At 30.8% G+C, this 22,854-nt stretch overlaps 2 protein-coding genes across 2 annotated transcripts; both read right to left on the bottom strand.

Moving 5' to 3' along the window:
• Positions 1–17,571: 17,571 nt before the first annotated feature.
• On the bottom strand, positions 17,572–18,644 carry LOC123229163 (glutathione transferase GST 23-like). Its single transcript, XM_044654781.1, has 2 exons — positions 18,244–18,644; positions 17,572–18,034 (listed from the first exon to the last, which is right to left on the bottom strand). Exons 1-2 carry the CDS (start codon positions 18,553–18,555, stop codon positions 17,669–17,671), a joined length of 678 nt encoding a protein of 225 aa, XP_044510716.1. The 5' UTR covers positions 18,556–18,644; the 3' UTR covers positions 17,572–17,668.
• Positions 18,645–21,487: 2,843 nt separating this feature from the next.
• On the bottom strand, positions 21,488–22,854 carry LOC123229182 (glutathione S-transferase U7-like). Its single transcript, XM_044654820.1, has 2 exons — positions 22,216–22,854; positions 21,488–22,007 (listed from the first exon to the last, which is right to left on the bottom strand). The coding sequence occupies exons 1-2, from the start codon at positions 22,525–22,527 to the stop codon at positions 21,642–21,644; spliced, it is 678 nt and encodes a 225-aa protein (XP_044510755.1). The 5' UTR covers positions 22,528–22,854; the 3' UTR covers positions 21,488–21,641.

Genomic DNA, 22,854 nt, shown 5'->3' with positions numbered 1-22,854 from the left:
CTCAAATTCTTTTTTTTAGATATCCAATAGTTTTTTAGAGCTTTTTAAGAGTCCCAATTAAAGTTATGTCATCTACATAAACTACTACAGTGGTAAATCACGATCTTAACCTTTTAATAAAGACACATGGGCATATAAGGTCATTCACATAGTCATCTTTGTTCAAATATTTACTGAGGTAATTGTATCACATTCTTCCTGATTATTTTAATCCATACAATGATATTTGTAATTTCATTAAGTGCATGCCTCTTAAAATAACATTTTTTGCTTTAGGCAATTTAAATCCTTTAGAGAGTTTCAATAAAGTTTTTGTATTCAAATTTTCATATAAATTAGTAACTACATCCATTAGATGCATATCTATTCATTCAGAGACTATTAAACTAATTAAATATCTGAATGTGATTATATTCATCAGAGGTGTATGTGTTTCATCAAAGTCTATACTTGACATTTAGGAGGAGCCTCGGGCTACAAGTCTTGCTTTATATCTAACAATTTCATTTTTCTCATTTTTTTTCTCACAAAAACTCATTTATATCCAATGGGTTGTACGTCCTTAGGGGTTAGAACTATAGGCCAAAACACTTGATGTTTTGTTAGAAAAGTTAATTTTTCTCAAATTGTTTCTTTCCATTTAGCCTAATCATGTCTTTGTCTGCACTCGCCCATAGTACGTGATTCAAAATTATCATTATTCATAATTTTAGTAACTACTGTAAATAAGAATACTTCATCATTGTTAACCGTTTCACAATTCTACATCTTTCATGTTTAAGCATAATTTAAATATATTTTAGTATTCTCATTTTTTTATTTTTTAGAGGTTTATGCCACTTTAGGGTCTTAAGTCTCTTTAAGGACTATAGACTCTTTTGGAAAAATATTAGAGAGTGTGAATTTTTCATTCATTTTAGAATCATCATAATTGATATCAGTATGATTTTTTGTCTTTCTTTTTTGAGAAACAATATCCTTTGATCCAACAAATTTACCATGCTTCTAGTGTGCAGTAGGTTGATCAGTCAATCAGTGCTAAAGTTATTGATCTTGAAATAACTAGTCTCACTTTTCAACAAAATTGTAGCTCTTTCAGAACATTCAATCAAATTTATTGATCTTGAAATCGTGTTTACTTTAACTTCAATCAGTGCTAAAGTTAGGAAAAATTCTTCTCTTTAAGAATTTTGTGTGTTATTACACTATCCACCAAATACATTTCCATCACCAGTTTTTGAAGTCAACGCTTCAATTTTGGAGTTCATAATCCTTTCATTTAGAAATTAGGTTAGTTTTAACGTACACAAAATAGTGAAAAAAAGAATATGATAATAAAACACAAAATAATATTCATGACTCCAAAATAATTATACATGATAAATTCTAATTATAAAAATCTTAGAGATTCACGTCACTGGTCAAATGACTCATATTTTTATTTTTGAAAGAAGTTCTGAAACATTAAAATTCATTATATCGACATGATCTAAATTATCAATAAATTTAATTTTTATGGATGTTTAATATTGATCCACCTAATGTTTGTGTATGTATTACAAATACATGACCAATAACATTTTGGTTTATGGTTTATTCTGTATTATTCTTTATTTTATTTCAATCTTAGTCCATTTCTGGTGATATGACTAAGATTTTCTATTATGATCATTTTTGGGTCAAAAATTATTTTATCCATGTCTCACTCACATCTATAATAACTAATACTAGTAGTAGTATTCATTTCAGGGAACAATGCAGTGTTTGTGGGACGAGTTTGATGGTTTTTTATTAATGAAAAAATATAATATTAATTCAAAATTTATTTTCCTAATATTGCTACTACAGGAGCATATTATAAAAAATGAAAGGTGGAGAATAATTTCTCTTCCTCATTACTTCAATTAGGAAAAAATTTTGAATATTGCAAAGTTGTATTAAAAAACAAAGTCATTAGGAGTATTATTGAATCTGATGTTTAAATTTATCTTTTAAATTTCTCCACGAATTTAATGGATATATCATTACATTCACATAGTCTGCTTACAATCCTTCAGGGATGTGACATCAGAAAAATAATAACCTTGTATATGTCTTTTGTGATATTTTATTTAATCAATTTTTTAAGGCTCATATATTCAAGGTGAATTGTCGTGTAAAAATCCATTTAATTATATCTATTCAATTTTAGAAACTTAATGTTCAAATATTGTTTATATTCACAAAACTTCTGGTTTTATAAAGAATATATTAAGATTAATCTTTGAAACTTTAGGTATAGATATTATCTTATATTTACAAAACAACTAGTTTTGTTGGAAAAATATTAGGATTAACTTTTGAAACTTTAGATCATATATTATCTCATATTTACAAAATTTTTGATTTTGTAATTAATATTAAAAATATTATAGCATTTAAAACTTTAATTTTGACTATATTTTGGACTTCAAGTCCATAATTTTTACAATTTGTGCAAACTATAAGTTGCAAATGTGATATAATTAATATAAAACAAATAAATATTTGCTGATTTATGGGGTCCATCACCATCTTTGTCTAGGTTAGGATATAGATATTTTGTATTGTTCATAGATCATTATACACAATTTACTTGGGTATTCTTTTTGCGTGCTAAATCTGATCTTACCAATATTGCAAAAGCCTTTATCAATATGGTTGAGACACAATTTGGCAAAACCATTAAGACTTTTCGCTCCGATTTTGGCAGAGAATTTTGTTCTTCTCAACTTACCAATTTTTTTCAAGAAAAAGGAATTTTCCATCAATTCTCTTATCCCCATACCCCAGAACAGAACAACATTGTTGAAAGGAAGAATCGTCATGTTGTTGAAATTGCTTGTACTACCTTACTTGAATCCCATGTTCCACATAGTTTTTAGGTAAAAGCTATTCATACAGTTGTTTTTCTTATCAATCAACACCCTACACTTGTGTTTAAACATAACACACCTTGGTTTTATCTGTTTAAGAAACCCCCTAGATACTCTTATCTTAGAGTCTTTGGTTGTGTTTGCTTTGTCCTCCTACCTCCAAATGAACGCACGAAATTATCTCCTAAAGCAACGAAATGTGTATTTCTTGGTTATAGTGACAAACATAAAAGATATCTTTGTTATGATTTTCAAGCAAAAAGAATGCGCATTTCTTGCCATGTCATTTTTTTAAAGAATTTGTATTATTTTTCCTCTTCTATTGTGACTCCTAACTTATCTCCTGATAACTCCATTTCTTTTTACCTTCATTTTTAGATAATAATTCTACGAATAGTTTCGAAACTAATTTTTTAGGTTCATCAGTGAATATACCACAAATGCCTCAACCTGATCACAATTCCAAAGGTCCACAATCTTTGCAATCACTAGCCACACTATCTCATTCCTCCACCCAACCATGTCGCTTAGCCCGTTCTAATTTTGGATAACCTCCAGACTAGTATGGTTACTCTCCGGAATGGTATGGTCCTTCTATTGCTTATCTTAGTACTCTTGAATCCATTTCCATACCATCTACCTATAAGCAAGCAGCAGATAATGCATGTTGGAAAAGTGCCATGAAAGATGAAATTTCAGCTTTTGAGACAAACCATACTTGGGACTTAGTTCCTGTACCACTTAATGTCTCTTTAATCGGTAGTAAATGGATCTATACTGTAAAACTCAAACCTGATAGTTCTCTTGACAGGTATAAAGCCAGATTAGTGGTTCAAGGCTACACATAAGAGTACGGTATTGATTATGAAGAGACGTTTTCTCCGGTTGCAAAGATGACCATAATTAAAACTCTTTTAGCTATTGCATCCACCAAAAGATGGCCTTTGTATCAGATAGATGTCAAAAATGCTTTCTTGCATGGCGACTTACATGAAACTGTGTACACGAAGCCTCTACCAGGATACCCACTCTCTAATCAAAATTTGGTATGTAAACTTCGCAAGTCTCTTTATAGACTCAAACAAGCCCCTCGTGCATGGTTTGAGAAATTTTCATCTACAATTAAACAAGTTGACTTTCAACAAAGCTCTAATGATCACTCATTTTTCATTTCTCATTCTTTTAATGGTATCATTGCATTGCTAGCATATGTCGATGATATGGTTATAACAAGTGATGATCAACAAGGTATCAACAAGCTAAAAAATTTTCTTCAGTCCTCTTTCCATATGAAAGATCTTGGGAAATTGACTTATTTTTTGGGTTTAGAAATCTCTTAATAAGAAAATGGGGTATATCTTAGTCAACAAAAGTATACTGCAAATTTAATCAAATTGGCCAATCTTCCTGATAACCAATCTTGCGCTACCCCAATGGAACTCAATCTAAAATTAACCAAGGACGGCAGTCCACCATTACCTGATCCTACTCTATACAAACGTCTTGTTGACAACCTCATATATCTTACAATCACTCGACCTGGCATTTCATATATTGTCCAAGTGGTGAGTCAATTTGTTTCTGAACCTCGTAAGTTACATCTCTCATCCCTTCATCGAATCATTTGATACCTTAAAGATACTATGGGATGAAGTCTATTTTTTCCTTCCACTTCTTCTCTCAAACTAGTGGCATTTGCTGATGCTGATTATGTTGGGTGTCTTGACACATGTCGTTCTACTACTAGTTGGTGTGTCTTTTTGGGGTCAACACCTATTTCATGGAAGTGCAAAAAGCAAGACGGGTTGCTAAATCTTCCATTGAAGCAGAATATCACTCCATGCCATTAGTTAGTTCAGAAATTGTTTGGCTTTGTCGACTTCTTTTGGATTTTGGTGTTTCATTTAATCAACTTATTTCTCTTTATGTTGATAACATCAGTGCTATTCGCATAGCCATTAATCCTGTTCACCATGAATGTATGAAACATATTGAGGTTGATTGCCATTACATCCGTGAACTTATGCAAGACCAAACTATTCAACTTCATCACGTGCCTTCTTAAGATCAAATTGTAGATTTGCTAACCAAATCTATGACATTTGCTCAACATAAGTATCTCGTTGACAAATTGCTACTTGTAGACACCTAGCATCAATTTGAGGAGAGGTGTAAGTTGTACTACAGTTGTATTACAGCTTATTTAGGCTATAATACAACCCTGATTTTTGCACAAATTATAACATATCAGTAATCCCCACAATCATGTAACTTTCCTAGTTTTTCTGTTTTACTTTCTATGTATAGTTTCTTGTTGTATATATATAAAGGGTACAATGTATACAAGAGAGAGAGAGAGATTCAGATCAACATTCATTATATCCCAAAATAGTTGTCTTTCTTATAATTATCATTTATAACTAGGCCAAGGGTTGTAATAGAAGATGATTTGGAGGTTGATATGACAACTATGGAAGATTTTGATACTTCAACTTCAAATGAGAAAGATAAAGCCCGTGTATATTTCAAAAGAACAATAAGAGCACCACCTTTGTTATCCTACCTAACAAGAGGAAAATATACTTTAGTTATTTGGGAATGCTTTCTCAAGGAGATGTTTGTTAATGTTGGGATAGTGAAATATGCTGTATGCAAGTATTACAAGAAATGGTTAGAAATAACAAAATTTAGGGCTATTACCCATTTAACATGACATATTACTCAATATGTTGAGAGGAAGATAATATTAGATAAGGAGGTTGTCGTGGGGGGACAAATAATATTAAATTTTTAGCCTTCAAACTTAGAGCCACCTGACTATCTTTCTACCCGACTATGTTGAAGACAAGCATAAAATATAAGTATAAAAATGCAAGTTTGAGTTAAGTAAACAACTTTATGGTAACAATGAAATTGTTATGTTAATAATTGTATTAATTAATGCAATGATTGTGGTTTTGGCATTGTATGTCCAAAAGGCCTTGGCTCACTTGATTCTAATAGACGAAATTCCATTTAAAATAGTAAAGCATGTCACATTCAATAACTGTTATTGCATTCTTCAAAGTATATATTATGCTATAGATGATATGAAGCCAAAAGATGTTGGGCTAAGCAATAGGCTACAAGAGATCTTTAATGCTCATTATGTAGTTACAGGGTCTCCAATTGTGACATTCACCACAGTACACAATTGTGACAATATAGTGAATATATAATGAAGATTATTTAAATTACAAATAATAATAATAATAATAATAATAATAATGGAGATTATTTAGCAATTATTTGGTCGTTTAAATTCAAGTCGAGTTCACTGTTTATTGATAAAACAATATTGTTTTATTGACAATTACTGTCTCTCAAATCAAATTGCAAACCATGTACGAACCAAATCGAGCCATCCCCTGACTTGTAAAAAAGATTGAGCTGAATTCTCTCTACTTTGAGTTCGACTCAATTTAAAAAATAAGTTGACCCTCTTGGTTTAAACTTAACTTGAATTTAAGTCGAACCAGCTTCCGAGGCTGAGCCAACTTGGTTTGAGTTCAACCCTACTTATATGACGGGCTCTTAAGTTTTTTTAGTGAGAAATTTAAAAAGTCAATCGTTAAAAGTATACATTTATTTAGTTTTAATGAAAGTATAAGTAATTGATCACTAAAATAATGAAAATAGCACTTATAATAACTATATATTTATCCTCTCATTATTATTTTCTCACTAAAGCTTTTTTTATTTATAGTGGATGATGATTGTTACGTGCTAAATTCATGCAATGTTTTATGTGGACATTAAGAATAAGTATAAGATTTATGCATGATGTAGTGCTCGACAAGTCACCTATTTACTAAACGCTTTTACAATTATGTGCTCTTTTAATTGTTTTACATGTAGGATATGAGTTAGTGAGAGTGTAGGAGAAGACTAGGTCAACTAGCATGGGATCACATAAGGATGAATATATTTCTCATTCAATAAAATTGTGAGTACACATTTTATACACAATTCGGATGCACATATGATATGTCATTATGTGATTGAATGATTATGAATTAAAGATAAAATAACAATTAATCACATGATGACACATTATCTATACATCCAAATTATGTACAAAAAATGTATATACATAATATTACTCTTTATCATTTTAATTTGAGCAATGTTATGTGTACACACATTTGGTATATAATTTGGGTGCATATATGATGTGTTATCATGTGATTAGGTGTTATTTTATCTTTAATTTCAATTCATTTAATCACATGATGATATATCACATGTGCATTCAAATTATATATCACAAGTGTATATATATAGTTTTTATTGTTTTAGTTTATGCATTTGATGATTATATATTTATTTATGCACATTTCATGATTTCTTCGATTTTGAGATATTTTCATGTATAGATTATGTTTATGTTTATTTTATCTACATGATACCTTTTGCATACATTTTCATCAAATAATTATCATGTTCATTTATTGTCGAAGTTGAATTCTTGCTACCGTGTTATGTGTGAAAGTTAAGTTTTAGTAAATATAGTCTCTTTATTTTTGTATTTTTTTCATAGGGTATGTATCTAAAAAGATATGTTATAACGGTCATATATGAAGGTGAACACTCAATCATAATGTGTCGAGTGGACAAATTTGGTAATGCACCATATCATTCAAGCTTTAAGTGGTAAACAACTATTCATTAAGGCGAACATATGTTTAGTTAATTATTTGATTCAAATTCTATACAAGGGAGGCATGTCTTACATGACTTATCACAAATGATATCACCTTTGATGACAAAATTTGTAAGTGCACAAATCACTCAAATAATATAATAATGAGTTAAGATTCGTTCTTATGAGTATTGTATACTAAGTACCAAAATTGTTTTATCTTAATTACTATTTAAACTAACAAGAATTAACTAAATTTTTTATTTTATTGCATCTAAATAAATTGAAACTGAAATTAAACCTAGTCAATAAACACTAATTTGAAAAAAAAAATTATTGCAGAAGATTAAATAACTACAAATAAACCAATAATATGAATATAGCCTAGGATATTTTGATTTCACTTATACCAATTCTATTCAAATTATGGTTAAACATCTCTAATTTCATTGATATTATTTTTCAAGTCATATCAAATGTATTAATCGAAACTTACTATTTTATTTTTCAACAATAATAATAAACCTTGATCAATTCAATAAGCTTTATGGTTATTTAACTAGGTTCACACAAGTCAATTTTTATGACTTCTGCCCCAAACTATCTTCTTATAGAATTTAATGTCTAGATCTAATTACAAAATTTTCTTTTTAGTACTTTTTTTATTATCACAAATCAATTCAATAGTGATAAAATATTCAAAAATATTATCAATATTAAACTCTTAATATGAATAAAAAAATTAATTAAGCAACTATTTAAAATATAACAAATTACATCAAATCTTAGATGTCCATTGCCATAAATAAAATCAACATTCAAACAATAATAACAATGATGTTGCCTAAGGTGGATTTTTCCACCACATGGAAGACAAACTGGAAATTTGTGTGGGAATGCATTCAATGATTTGGTGGCTTTCCACATGTGAACATAATTTTCTCACCCAGCAAAGACATGAGCCATTTGGGCAGGCAAAATTGACTTTGGGTGGCCTGCATTAAATGGCCTTAGAAAATTGCTTTATCTCATGTATTGGAGATGGCAAAATCTAGTATAAATATCCCCAGCACTCTTCATTTGGAATAGATATATACATAGATTATTAATTCATCTCTAGCCTCTCATCTTTCTTTCATCTTTCTTTTACTTCTTCTTTCATTTCTCTTTTCTAGTTATTAAATTTTTTAACAAATAATATTTGTAATAGATTAATGAACATGATCCGTCAAACCCGGAGCGATGAAACCATAACTGCCTAGCAGAAGCCAATTTTTGACCTAACATGACAAAATTTTAAATTTTGCCCAAAATTTTACGGCCTTGGTTTTCTAAATGCTAAATCTAGGGATGCTAAACTATTTGGGCAAAAAATAAAAAGTTAAAAACAACCTAGTAGTATATTCTGCTTGTTGATAATGAAGACGAAGTAAACCGGCAAAATCGAAAAATGTATCCTTAAATTTGAACAGTGGTTTGAAAATTGATGTTGATTTGTAATATACATTCATAAATAATATCCTACAAGTAAATAATTAAGTAATATATATTATTACATTCATAGTCTCGTGGTTCATGCATAACGAAAATTTATTAATCTACCATCCGGCTGTTACTAATTTAAAAATAAATCATGAATTTATATTTAATTTTACAAAAAGTCCATTCCACGTTACAAATCTTTCTATATAAATCTATTATTAGTGTGTATAAATGTCATGCATTTATATTTAATTTTTTGAAAATGTGTTTTCATCACTGTAATTAAGGCGATTTCTACGAAGCCAAGAAAGTTACTTGTTGCTGAATGTATGTCAAACATACTGGAAAGGAAGAATCAGAATCAGATTCAGAAGACTTTGTTTAATGAACTATACATTAGATGTATATATCTTGACGATGACATTCGAACCTCTTGTTATGAACATATATATGTATTTCTTACATATCATTTGAACATTATGTTTAATGAGTAATACTATATTTACTCATTTTAAGTACACAAATAAATACATCTTATCATGTGATTAAAAGTTATTTTATCTTTAATTCAAAATTATTCAATCTTATAATAATACATATAAAATATATATTTACTTATATATTTAAAGGAAATACGTATAGTTTTGTTAATGTTTAATTAATTAATGATATGCCACCCAACAAGTTCTCTCTTTTTGTAGACTTTTGGTGCATCGATATGATCACTAATATTCAACATTCATTATATCGCAATTTAAGGCATCTTGTTGAATTATAAAATGGTTGAAGAACTGTTCAAAGCATTGAAAGATGTATAAAGATAAAGATAAGATTTTAATTGTGGTGGAAGAGAAAGTCAAAGAGTAGTTGGATTTAGATGGCAACGGGAAAGGGACAAGGAAGGGATTTTAATCCTCATCTCTATTCCCGTCCTCATCTTCGTCTTTGTTCTCGTTTTTATAGGAGATATTAATCTATATTCCTATTATGAGGATGATAAGGATTCTCTATTTCCTGTGAAGAAAAATCTTCTTTCCGTATTCACAAGAAAAAATCCTCTTCTTATACCCTTCAAACACAACATAAAATATTAAATAACAAAATTAAGTAAAATTAAAATCAATTCACTATTTCAAATGTTATAAATATCATATATTAACTATTTTAATATGTACAACAATATTTTTATTAAATAACGATTTTACCATTAATAATAACAGTGAAATTTAACAAACAGGTGAGTATTTAGATTTTCGATAATTAACGGGTGAAAATGGAGTTTGCACCAAACCTTGGGTGGGAACTAGTCATTTTGAAATTTATAATTACCCCACTTTGAATTTACTATCTTAGTTATTTTATTTGGAATATCCTTGGATGAGGGTGAGATAATTAATTATCTTATATTTCTGTCTAATTATTTGTTAAAATTTTAATTAATTATCACAGTATTGTTGTGAAATTAATGTTAATAAAATAACACATGATTTGATACTCAAAAATAAAATTTTAATCAACATCAATGTGTCATATATATAGAAGAAATGCCGTTAGCATTAGCTAAGCATATTATACATTACAAACTATATATTTAAAATAAAACTATCATTATACAATGCAAGTATAACCGTATCATTCTTTGTTTATAAAAATGAAAATACCCAATACATACCATTTGCATATTAATCTATAGGAGACAGAAAGGCTAAATAGGGATAAAGGCTGAGATAACAATGTGATAACCATTTGGCTTTTGCTTTGTTTCATCTTGCTTTCTTAGTTGAATATTCCAGCAATTAGAACAAGGGATCGATCAGAATTTTCCCAGAAAGACAGAAGACATATATGATGGACAAATTTTCAGAGAAAGAAAATTCTATTCTCCCCCACCTAATTTTGGGTATGAAATTTCAATTAATTAATTGCAAATCTATCTGAATTGATGTTAATTCTGTCTTAGAGTGGCTTGATTCCTTGTAATAAAAAGGTCAATTTCTCACCAAATATATTCGTCCTTTGCTAAATTGCAACGTCAAATTCATATTTTTGTGGGATATGGTGTTGAGTATGAGTCATTCTTTTGTATGCTTCATGGCAATTTTGTTTACAACTTTCGGGTATATTATTGCCGCCAGCCAAGTACTTTAGGCTCATTTTATACCATAATATTATAACTTTCCCAAATTTTTTATTTAATTATATCCTAAAGTCTTTATAATCTAAACAAAAAATTACATTTGTTACCTAGTTTGATCAAAAGTGAAATTCAACTTTGATACTAAAGACTCCTAGCCGAGCCTTAAAGAATTTTCAAAATGTCATAGCAAGACTTATGTGGATGGACCATTGACTTGGCAAAACAAGATGTTTTAATTGTTCTTGTTGCTAATACAACCTTGTCGGTCCACAAAATCACAAAAATAAAAACAAATTTCCCTTTTTTTTTGGTGCAATTATTGTGATGTTTAAGTCAATAATACCTTGAAGAATCGGGTTAATTTTAATGCTATAATTGTTTCAAAAAGTTTAAATAAGAGTGCATATAGGGAATTTTGAAAAATAATTAAACTTTATGGGTTGCTATTGTTTTTAAAATGATATTACATATACAAATTATGTATAAAACTCATATACTTAGATTAATGTAATACAACTTTTTCATTTTCACACCATTTATTTATATTGATTGAGTATTTATTGACTTGATTTTTGTCAAAATTTATTCTTTCGTTAGCTCCTATTAAAGAAGTTTTAAAGTTATTGTTAGTTTTGTTTCAACACTACTAGCAAGAAAATATGTGGTAATGTATCATAAGTAGCTCCCAAAGAAGAGGAGATCGCATACCTAAAATTTAACCTCGATAGGTTGAATACAGTCCATCCTTACAGGATCGTTAAATTGGCTTTCCAGTTTAATAAATTGAAGTAGCCTTTAGGCCTTGATTGAACTAGTCTCCTAGGATAGATTGATGAACACTTGGGCTTGTAGCTAAGTCATGTATGCGGTCCTATATATAGTTTCAAACAATTTTCTAAATTCAACCCATGTCACATATGCCACTCGAACTATTTCTGTGGTCAAATTCCACAACACTCTTTGCATCGACCTTGAGAAGATAGGTGGCATGCTTTTCCTTCTCTCTATCCATCACTTGAATAGGGACATAACATTCTTAATAGCTTCAAGCCATTTCTTAACTAGTGCTAGATCACTAGTGCCTGTAAATTTAAAAGGTTGATGTATCCCTAAAAGTCAAAAAATTGGGTACAACTGGATCCTTGCCATAATCAAATTCTTCCTTGATGTCCCCTCAATCAAAACATGCATCGGTAGTACCTTAACCAACTTACTAACATTAACTAGAGCACCATTCTTCTCCCTCAACATCTCTCTATATAAGTTTCTCAATCGGCAACATTAAGTCTTGAATGAGAGGTTAGGGAGTTGTCCTTGAATCTTGAGCCTCATATGGGTTACCAACTTGACCATTTCAATTCAATGTCCTAGATCGCCTCATATTGATCCTGAAAAACCCACAATAGTCAATTTCACAAACGTAATGTAACAAGTACTAATTAAGCTTACTTATAGTGGTTGGTCTACCAGTGTGATTATGATAGCATAAGAGACTTACTTAACTTATCATACTTACTGCACACATCCTAGAACATTCTTTGGATACCAAAATTATGTTTTGACTACTATTAACCTATTTAGCGTGATTACACTAAAAATTTGGGAAAATTATTTGAACATAAAAGTTACTATAATATCCTTAATAAAAAGTTCATACAGAAGTGACAAAAGATATCCATAAATAAATTTATGTGTAGTGAAATCAAACTTAACAGTCCATACATAATCTCAAATATAACATACACTAAAAATTATGAAATAATTGAAAGAGTTTGAAATGTCTTCATGCCCAACTCTACATTGACTCTCCTGCATTGCAACCGCCATTATCGCCTGTCATGTGAAAAACATGGAAAATAAGGGAGTGAATGAAAATTTACCCGATAAATAGGACAATTTAGCCCTACAACTTAAAACTTAAGCCCCATTTTAACTTGGCTTATTCCACCTTGACTTTGTCATTGAGAGTATACTTTCAGACTTTGAACTTTGATGATATGAAACTTTCATCACTTATTTTGCTTATTTTGAAAACAAATTAGATCCTATTCAATTATCTTGGGAAGCACTATAGTCCTATAACTATGACAACTTTTTTTCAGTCATCTAGGATATGCTCAAAATCATATACTATTTGACTCTCTAAATGCAATACATGTAAAAACAAGTAAAAAAAGCATTTTAAAACATTTTTCTTTTTCTAAAAAACTATTTTGAAAATCATTTCCCATATGTTGATTGGTCTGGGCAAGACAAGGAATTGACACTTTGGTCACATGAGTTGCATTTTTCATTGTCTTGTTTCTCTATATACATTATTGAACTATTGTGCCATAATTATGCCATATTGTAGGCATGTGTAAAGGAAACCTCACAGGCCCCCTCATAACAACCCTCATGAAAATAAATCAAAACTCATAAAAAAAAAAAATCATGTTTTCATAGGTGTTTAGTGTTACAAACTAAAATCGGGAAAATTGTCCCATGTATATCAGCAGATATGCTAGGATTTTATATGTCATGCGAGATCGGTTTCAAACATATCTACACCATAAATGTTACAAAAATATACAAAAGAAAAAGTATAATGTAAACAAAACTAGTTAAGATATGTTTTCATCTAAAAGTGTGCATGCATTTGAGCTTCTAACTTAACTCAAAATTGTAACTAGCTTTCACCATTAACTTGGCTTTCTCTAATGCCCTTATACATTCCTGCACTCTCTGAGAATGGTTTGATACTTCTACGTACCCTAGACACCCCGAATCTCTTTCGGGACATTATTATGAACAATTGGGTATAAACCTTGAACTTTATTAATTTTCTAGATCCAATGTGTGGTTGTATATCACCGCCTAATGGGCATGCATCCCTTCCTCCATGCACAGATTTCTTGCTCGCGGGCATCCTTAACCTTGACTTAATTCATGGTTGTACATGTCCTATGCATAAGCGTACATATATGTCTTATGCACAACTCCTCATGCACAAGTATCTAAAACCATGACCCTATATATGGGCATGCATGTCTTATGCATGGGCACAATGCTTATGTCATAAACAACTTTCTTCTTCTCCTTAACAGACATACATGAAGCCTAGGAGTAAAATCATTATTTCCTTCTCATGAATGATCATACACCCCATTTGCATGGTCGTCCACCACAACCTATCATACGTTTCATGGACGGTCATATATGTCTTCCATACAATCATTTGTTTATTATCAAATTAAGCTATCAAGCATATCTTTATGCATAGTCATACAACACATACAGTTCATACAAAATTATACATGTCACAGTCATACATGTCGTTAGAATAACCATGCATATTCATCTCCAATGCTATTCTTGGGCTATTATCTATCATATTTCTATCCACAATAAAGTCTAGCAACATAAGAACTTTTTCATCATCATTCTACCATCAAAGAACACAATAACAAGCTCTTAAAAATAGATAAAAAAAACTATGACTATATAAATTAGGTTCTCATCCAAAATAAACTCAACATCACAATCTAAATATATTCGATCTTATGCAGATTAAGCATTCAACATAATATGATGCAACATAGCCTTTAATTCAATAATAGGATCATTATTAATTAGAATTCGATAATCTTATGCAACAAAACTTTCTCATGGCCAAAAATATCATCTAATATGTAAAGGATTAATATCGTTCATCGTTACTTATATTTATATATACAACATTCATATCGATTCAAAATTATTCAAAGAACTAAATCAAATGAACCATAGTCCATCCTCTACTTACATGTTCTCTAGTAAGAAAAGTTCGATACAACTTTGTACCAATCTTTCCTCTCTTTTCATCTCACTGTAATCTTCAACTGTAGCTAGAAATAGCCCTTTGGTCACAAAAATATATATCTTTTTAAAATTGGGATAAGAAAGTAATCATAAAATATGGGATATGGACTCAAAACATGCAATAATGTGCCTTATATAAAATTTCCTTTTGTAACCGCATGCATGGGCATGCATACTCTCCCTACATGATTATGCGCCACATGAAAATTTCATATGTGGCATGTTATCCAGTTATATGCCATGACATCGGATGAACAAACATACACCATTTATACATAGTTGTTCATCCGCTTGAAAATCCAATTTTAATACTGAAACAAGTTTCTAAGTTATGCCACATACATTCATAACCTTAATAAACATAAAATGACTTAGTTGCTTTTGAGATATACTTATGGGAGTTACAACTTTAGACATTTATCATCCATGATTTCAACTTTATGAACTATTTTTTTATATATATGTATATATATATCGAGGTTATTACATCTGAATTTGGAATGAATGAACTTTCATTCCCCATATTTTCATTGATAAAAATAAGCATCCATATGCAATATGAGAGTAACAAATTGTTTATTACAAATCCTAAAAGCCAGAGTTGTTGAAACTAACTCCTAAGTCTACTATGTACAATTAAATAGCATTTCCAAATAATTCAAAGATAAAACAAATAAAGAAAAGCAAGTTGTGAAAACTAAGAACATGATTTGATCTTCTGATGTGCCTTCTCACGATGGAACATAGGAGAGAAGTCCAATCTTGTATTTGAGTTAAAAAAATTGGTGGCAAGGATGAGGTTTTGCAAGTGTATCGACTATTTGATCTACAGAAGAGATATAAGCAACATGGAGAATAACATTTTGAACTTAGTCTATAACAAAAAAAAAAATCAATACAACATGCTTCACTCTTGAATGAAAAGCTAGCTTTAAACATAATTGATTGGTCCCACTTATATCACAATATATTAATGGATAGTAGGGAAGCTTAACACCAAGATACTCCTAGCAAAACAAATGGTGAAAGGGCACGTAACTAGACCTGTGAGGTGGTCTTCTAGTTCATGAGCACAAATAGAATAAAGAACTTGTGCTCTCCAACAATAATAATTGTCCTCTGTCAACTTAGGGTTTACTGGTTGCAGACAAAAAATTGGAATGTTACTAAAGTGAAACGAATCACCAATAAAAGCAAAAAAAAAATTGAAGTATCTTTCTCTTGTGTGTTTTTATAGTAAGTAGAAAAAGTAGTCATCTATGACATTTGTCTGTGGCTTTGATACCATAACAAGAAACAAGATTAACAACTCACAACTACAATAATAAAAAAAATACCTCAAAAAGCTTTATTTCATTAATCACAAGACACAATACAAAATATCTCAGTTCATCATTTATAAATTACAAGCCAATAAGAAATAGTTAGGCAAAATATAATCTAACTCTTGGATCTACTAATTAAAAATGATAGCAGCAGATAAAACTCGCTATCAATCAAAGAAACAACACATTACCATCAGATCATTGCAAAGAGATCAAACCCTAGGATGTTCAAGAGCAAAAAGAAGGAGAGAAAATATATATACTTTTCCTTTAATCGATAATAATGTCACCACTTCTTTTGTCTTTACTTATATATGAAATATAAAATGATGTGTTTTCACAACTTCAAAAACTCTCCATTTTGTAAAGCTTTCATTAGCTCCTCCTATTGTAACTTATACTTCTTAACATGTTATTATGATTTTCTCTTAAGTTTCTTTTGGTAGGTTTACCTCTTTATACATATCGTGGAACACATTTTTTATCTGAAGATTGAAGTAGCTAAAGGAATTTCAAGATAAAAATGTTCATGGGGATCTTGAAATATATATTAAATGAGATGTATAGTAGATGAGCATGATGCTTGTAACAGTTTCTGATTTGTGTAAAGTGACTATCAAAAGAGTCTAGGAGTTAATTGACTGAGATTATATGTTTGGTTATTTTAATTAAATTCCTAATTGTAGTTCATGTTTATTTGAATTTAATGGATTTGAAATGGCAAGACGTGGATGTGGACTAAGTTTGTAGCCGATCCATGTAAAAACTCTTTGTCCCCTTTACTATTGTTAATTTGTTTCCATTGTGTGCTTAATATTTTGTGTTCAAGATCAATTTAGTTATATGTTAACTGTGCTCACAAACAACCTATATAAGATTCAATCTCATTATTCATTTAACAAGATCTCTTTATTAACCCGTCATGTTAAAAGACAGTAAAAGTCTTAACTTCATATTTAAATTATTTCTAGCTATATTTATTCTAGTACATAAATTTAAAGTATCTGTCTCCGAGATGTTTATTCTATTTAAACTACATGTTCTTATTTCTAGTATACATTTTATTAATGATAAAATGATTTGTTGTAATCAAACATTCATACAACTTCCCTTACTTGTTTTCTTCGATTTATTTCAAATCTAAGTACTTCTATGTAACTTCAATTAACTTTTTCCCTTTTTATTAAATTTTCATCGTAATATCAAGTTTTAAATAAAAATAGTCCCGAAACTTTTATTCATGTTCTATCAAATGAGAAAAGAAACACACCGTTCTTGGCAACCCATACAAAACTTATTCAAAAGCATTTCAGTTAGTCTGAGCTGCCGCAAGCTTAAGCTGATTCTCAAGCATGATTTGGAACTTAGTGAGCATTTTTTCGTGAGGTGGCCAGCTTTCTTTGATTATTGGTGCTTGTGAAAACTCTTGTATCCAACCAAATAGCAAAGGAAATCTCTCCTTGTTTATAATTTTGATGTCAATTATCTCTTCAAGTAAACTAATCAAATTAGCAAGCCAACCCAATGCAATATCCAAATATCCAATCTTCTCTCCTCCAAAGAATTTCTTTCCCTTGAGGTTTTCTTCTAAGAATTTCAGGTTTTCCATGGCTTCTTGAAGAGCTTCTTGATCTTTCCCTTGTTTGACGAACACATTCCATATGGATAATGAAACCTGTAAAATAAATGGAATTTTAAATGATTCATCAAAAGGTCATCTTGTAATATGGATCCAATATCGTCATCAAAATTATTTTTGTTTTATTATGAACAAAACATTGTTATACATAATTAAGGCATCATTACTTTGGAATCAAAAGATCATTTAGTAACATTTCAGAATTATGATAAGTATTGGAAAATTTAGCCAGGTTTGATGGATACCTTGTCATCGCCAAATTTAGCCCAAAAGCGAGCCATAGCTTTTTCGTAAGGATCTCGAGGCATCAAAGGGTTTTGCTTCCAAGTTTCATCAACGTATTCAAGAATCACTAGTGACTCCGAGATTGGTTTTCCGTTGTGAACAAGCACAGGAATCTTTTTATAAACTGGATTATATTGGAGAAGTAAAGGGCTTTTGTTGGAGAGGTCTTCATCTATTGGATCAAAATGAATGCCCTTGAGCTTCAACGCCCAAACAATCCTCAAACCAAAAGGGCTAGACCAAGTCTTCAAAAGCTTAACTTCCTCTGCCATGTGATTCCTTCTGCAATTTTAATGGCGGGGAGTTGATAATTGGGAGTTTGCTTAACGCTTAATTAAATAGAAAGGTGAAGGAAAAGGGTTGCAAAATATGACAAATCAAGAGGGCCAAGACTTTGTTTCCCAATTGATATTGATATCGGTAAAAGGCCAAACAACTATTCTCACCCAAGGTTTAGTAAAATGGAAAATTCTCATAAGTTAGCTTTTAAAAACCTAAATATCCACTTTTTTTGTTAAAATTCATTGTTAGGCTTAAAGGTAAAAAAGTCATTTAGCTAAAAATATTTAAAAAAACTAAAAATTTATCATATTTCTCCTCTAATTTAAAAATTTAATAATTTTCCCTCACCAAAGTTTGAAATATAACTATTTCCCATCTAGGTTTTTCTCCTCCTTTCCAATGAAAATCTCCTTCCTAGCCATTGGCATTCTCCCTCCCGGTCTTTCCACCTCCCTCCCTTGCCCATCTTCGTCGAAGACAAAGAGGGCCAAGGGAAGGCGATAGAGAGACTGCGAGATAAGCCGACTAGAAAGGAGAAAGCCAACGACTGAGAAGGAGACATTCATCTAAGAGGAGGAGAAAAAACCCTAAGAGGAAAATGGTCACTTTTCAAATCTTGGATTGGGGGCGAGGGGAGGAGGGGGGGAGTGGTTAAATTTTTAAACTAAGAAGGAAAATGTGATAAATTTTAGTTTTTTTAATATTTTTAGTTAAATAACATTTTTACCCTTAACCTTAAGGCCAAAAAACTATTTCCCACCCAAAGTATGTGCATTTTCCAAGTTTCTCCCCATTAACTTTGAAAATCCTATTTACCCACCCATGAGCTGTTAAAATTAACTAAGTCTATTAGTTATATCATTTTCTGCCCCTCAACCCTAAAAACTAATAATTTTACCCTAACTCAAGTTTTAAAAAATAACATTTTCCCCCCTAGGGTTTTCGATTTTTAGATTCAATTTTTTGACATCGTTTCTTCCTCTTTGACGACCTCCAGGCGATGCCTCTTCCTCTCCAGCGTGGTCTCCTTTCGACGACTCTTCTGGGAGTGGTCATCAACGAAGACCTCGTTTTCGTCTCTGGACAAAAATGATTTGTCTTCATCAGAGACAAAGATGACTCTTCTTCGTCGATGACCACTCTCAGGAGAGCCGTCGAAAGGAGACCGCATCAGAGAGGAAGAGGTGTCGTCTGGAGGTCGTCGGAGAGGAAGAAACGACGTCAAAAAATTGAATCTGAAAATTGGAAACCCTAGGGGGCAAAATACTATTTTTTAAAACTTGGGTTAGAGTGAAATTATTAGTTTTTAGGGTTTAGGGAGGAAATAAAATCAAATTTAAGTTTATTTTTAATAATACAGACAAAATAATGATTTTGTCCTTGAAACTGTTAATCTTAATTATTCACAGGTGGGTAAATAGGATTTTCAAAGTTAATGGGAAAAATTTTAGAAAAACAACATACCTTGGATGGGAAATAGTCCTTTGGCCTAACCTTAATAATGAATTTTAACAGAATGGTGAGTGTTTCAATTTTTGAATATTAACATATAAAAATTCGTCATTTTACTAAACCTTGAGTGGAAAATAGTCTTTTGACATTTGCAAAATGACAAAGAATCAGCCCTGATAGTAGGTAGGAATTTTTCTGAAGGCATCTTTCTCTTATAAAGGCAAAAAAGGTAAGGCCAAAGGAAGATCCATTAATCTTATCTTCTTAGTGGAGTCTCAATGTCATGATTTAGTGGAATATCTTTCCAATTTGAATACCAAAGATACCATCACTTATGGTTAATATCATTTTAAATTCTAGATGAAAAAGGTACATATATTAGCTCAAAGAGAAGTTGGGATTGTAGATCTTGCCGTGGGTTGGCTTGTTGGGTTCCATTTTTATATTAATTAAATCATTCATGCAATCCAATTGCTTTTACTACTAGCAGGCATATTATTCATGAAAAAATAAATTCTTGTAATCAAACTTATTATACTCATTTCGTTTCTTCTTGCAATCCAATTTTTTCCCTTCTTACATCCAAGTGCCTAGAGCTAAATTTGAATTAAGTTTACTTGAATTTGAATTTCGGCTTAGTTTAAACAAGTAAAATGAGCTCGAATCCAAATCCGAATGACTTGCGAGCCATGTGAGCTCGCCTGTTTTATTTAAACGACATTGCCTGTTTAATGTTCTTTAGTGTCGTTTGAATTAGTGAAAGATGAAAGGAAAAACTTATCCTTTGATCTTTCTTTCGCCATTCTACATACTCCAGCTCTAAAAGCAACTCTATCCTTTGATCATGGGGATCTTGAAATATATATTAAATGAGATGTATAGTAGATGAGCATGATGCTTGTAACAGTTTCTGATTTGTGTACAGTGACTATCAAAAGAGTCTAGGAGTTAATTGACTGAGATTATATGTTTGGTTATTTTAATTAAATTCCTACTTGTAGTTCACGTTTATTTGAATTTAATGGATTTGAAATGGCAAGGCGTGGATGTGGACTAAGTTTGTAGCCGATCCATGTAAAAACTCTTTGTCCCCTTTACTATTGTTAATTTGTTTCCATTGTGTGCTTAATATTTTGTGTTCAAGATCAATTTAGTTATATGTTAACTGTGCTCACAAACAACCTATATAAGATTCAATCTCATTATTCATTTAACAAGATCTCTTTATTAACCCGTCATGTTAAAAGACGGTAAAAGTCTCAACTTCATATTTAATTTATTTCTAGCTATGTTTATTCTAGTAGATAAATTTAAAGTATCTGTCTCCAGGATGTTTATTCTATTTAAACTGCATGTTCTTATTTCTAGTATACATTTTATTAATGGTAAAATGATTTGTTGTAATCAAACATTCATACAACTTCCCTTATTTGTTTTCTTCGATTTATTTCAAATCTAAGTACTTCTATGTAACTTCAATTAACTTTTTCGCTTTTTATTAAATTTTCATCGTAATATCAAGTTTTAAATAAAAATAGTCACGAAACTTTTATTCGTGTTCTAGCAAATGAGAAAAGAAACACACCGTTCTTGGCAACCCATACAAAACTTATTCAAAAGCATTTCAATTAGTCTGAGCTGCCGCAAGCTTAAGCTGATTCTCAAGCTTGATTTGGTACTTAGTGAGCATTTTGTCGTGAGGTGGCCAGCTTTCTTTGATTATTGGTGCTTGTGAATACTCTTGTATCCAACCAAATAGCAAAGGAAATCTCTGCTTGTCTATAATTTTGATGTCAATTATCTCTTCAAGTAAACTAACCAAATTAGCAAGCCAACCCAATGCAATATCTAAATATCCAATCTTCTCTCCTCCAAAGAATTTCTTTCCCTTGAGGTTTTCTTCTAAGAATTTCAGGTTTTCCATGGCTTCTTGAAGAGCTTCTTGATCTTTCCCTTGTTTGACGAACACATTCCATATGGATAATGAAACCTGTAAAATAAATGGAATTTTAAATGATTCATCAAAAGGTCATCTTGTAATATGGATCTAATATCGTCATCAAAATTATTTTTGTTTATCATGAACAAAACATTGTTATACATAATTAAGGCATCATTACTTTGGAATCAAAAGATCATTTAGTAACATTTCAGAATTATGATAAGTACTGGAAAATTCAGCCAGGTTTGATGGATACCTTGTCATCGCCAAATTTAGCCCAAAAGCGAGCCATAGCTTTTTCGTAAGGATCTTGAGGCATCAAAGGGTTTTGCTTCCAAGTTTCATCAACGTATTCAAGAATCACTAGTGACTCCGAGATTGGTTTTCCGTTGTGAACAAGCACAGGAATCTTTTTATAAACTGGATTATATTGGAGAAGTAAAGGGCTTTTGTTGGAGAGGTCTTCATCTATTGGATCAAAATGAATGCCCTTGAGCTTCAACGCCCAAACAATCCTCAAACCAAAAGGGCTAGACCAATTCTTCAAAAGCTTAATTTCCTCTGCCATGTGATTCCTACTGCAATTTTAATGGCGGAGAGTTGATAATTGGGAGTTTGCTTAACGCTTAATTAAATAGAAAGGTGAAGGAAAAGGGTTTCAAAATTCGACAAATCAGGGGGCCAAGACTCTGTTTCCCAATTGATATTGACATCGGTAAAATGACAAAGAAGAAGCCCTCAATATTAGGTAGGAATTTTTCTCAGAGGTTTCTTTCTCTTACAAAGACAAAAAAGGACCAGAGGAAGATCCATTAACCTTATCTTCTTAGTAGACTCTCAATGTCATGATTTAGTGGAATATCTTTCCGATTTAAATACCAAAGATACCACTGCT

The sequence above is a fragment of the Mangifera indica genome, chromosome 11 (genome assembly GCF_011075055.1).
Source record: "Mangifera indica cultivar Alphonso chromosome 11, CATAS_Mindica_2.1, whole genome shotgun sequence".
Taxonomy (NCBI): domain Eukaryota; kingdom Viridiplantae; phylum Streptophyta; class Magnoliopsida; order Sapindales; family Anacardiaceae; genus Mangifera; species Mangifera indica.
Note: the sequence above shows the minus strand (reverse complement) of the source record. Positions and strands in the feature narration are given on the sequence as shown.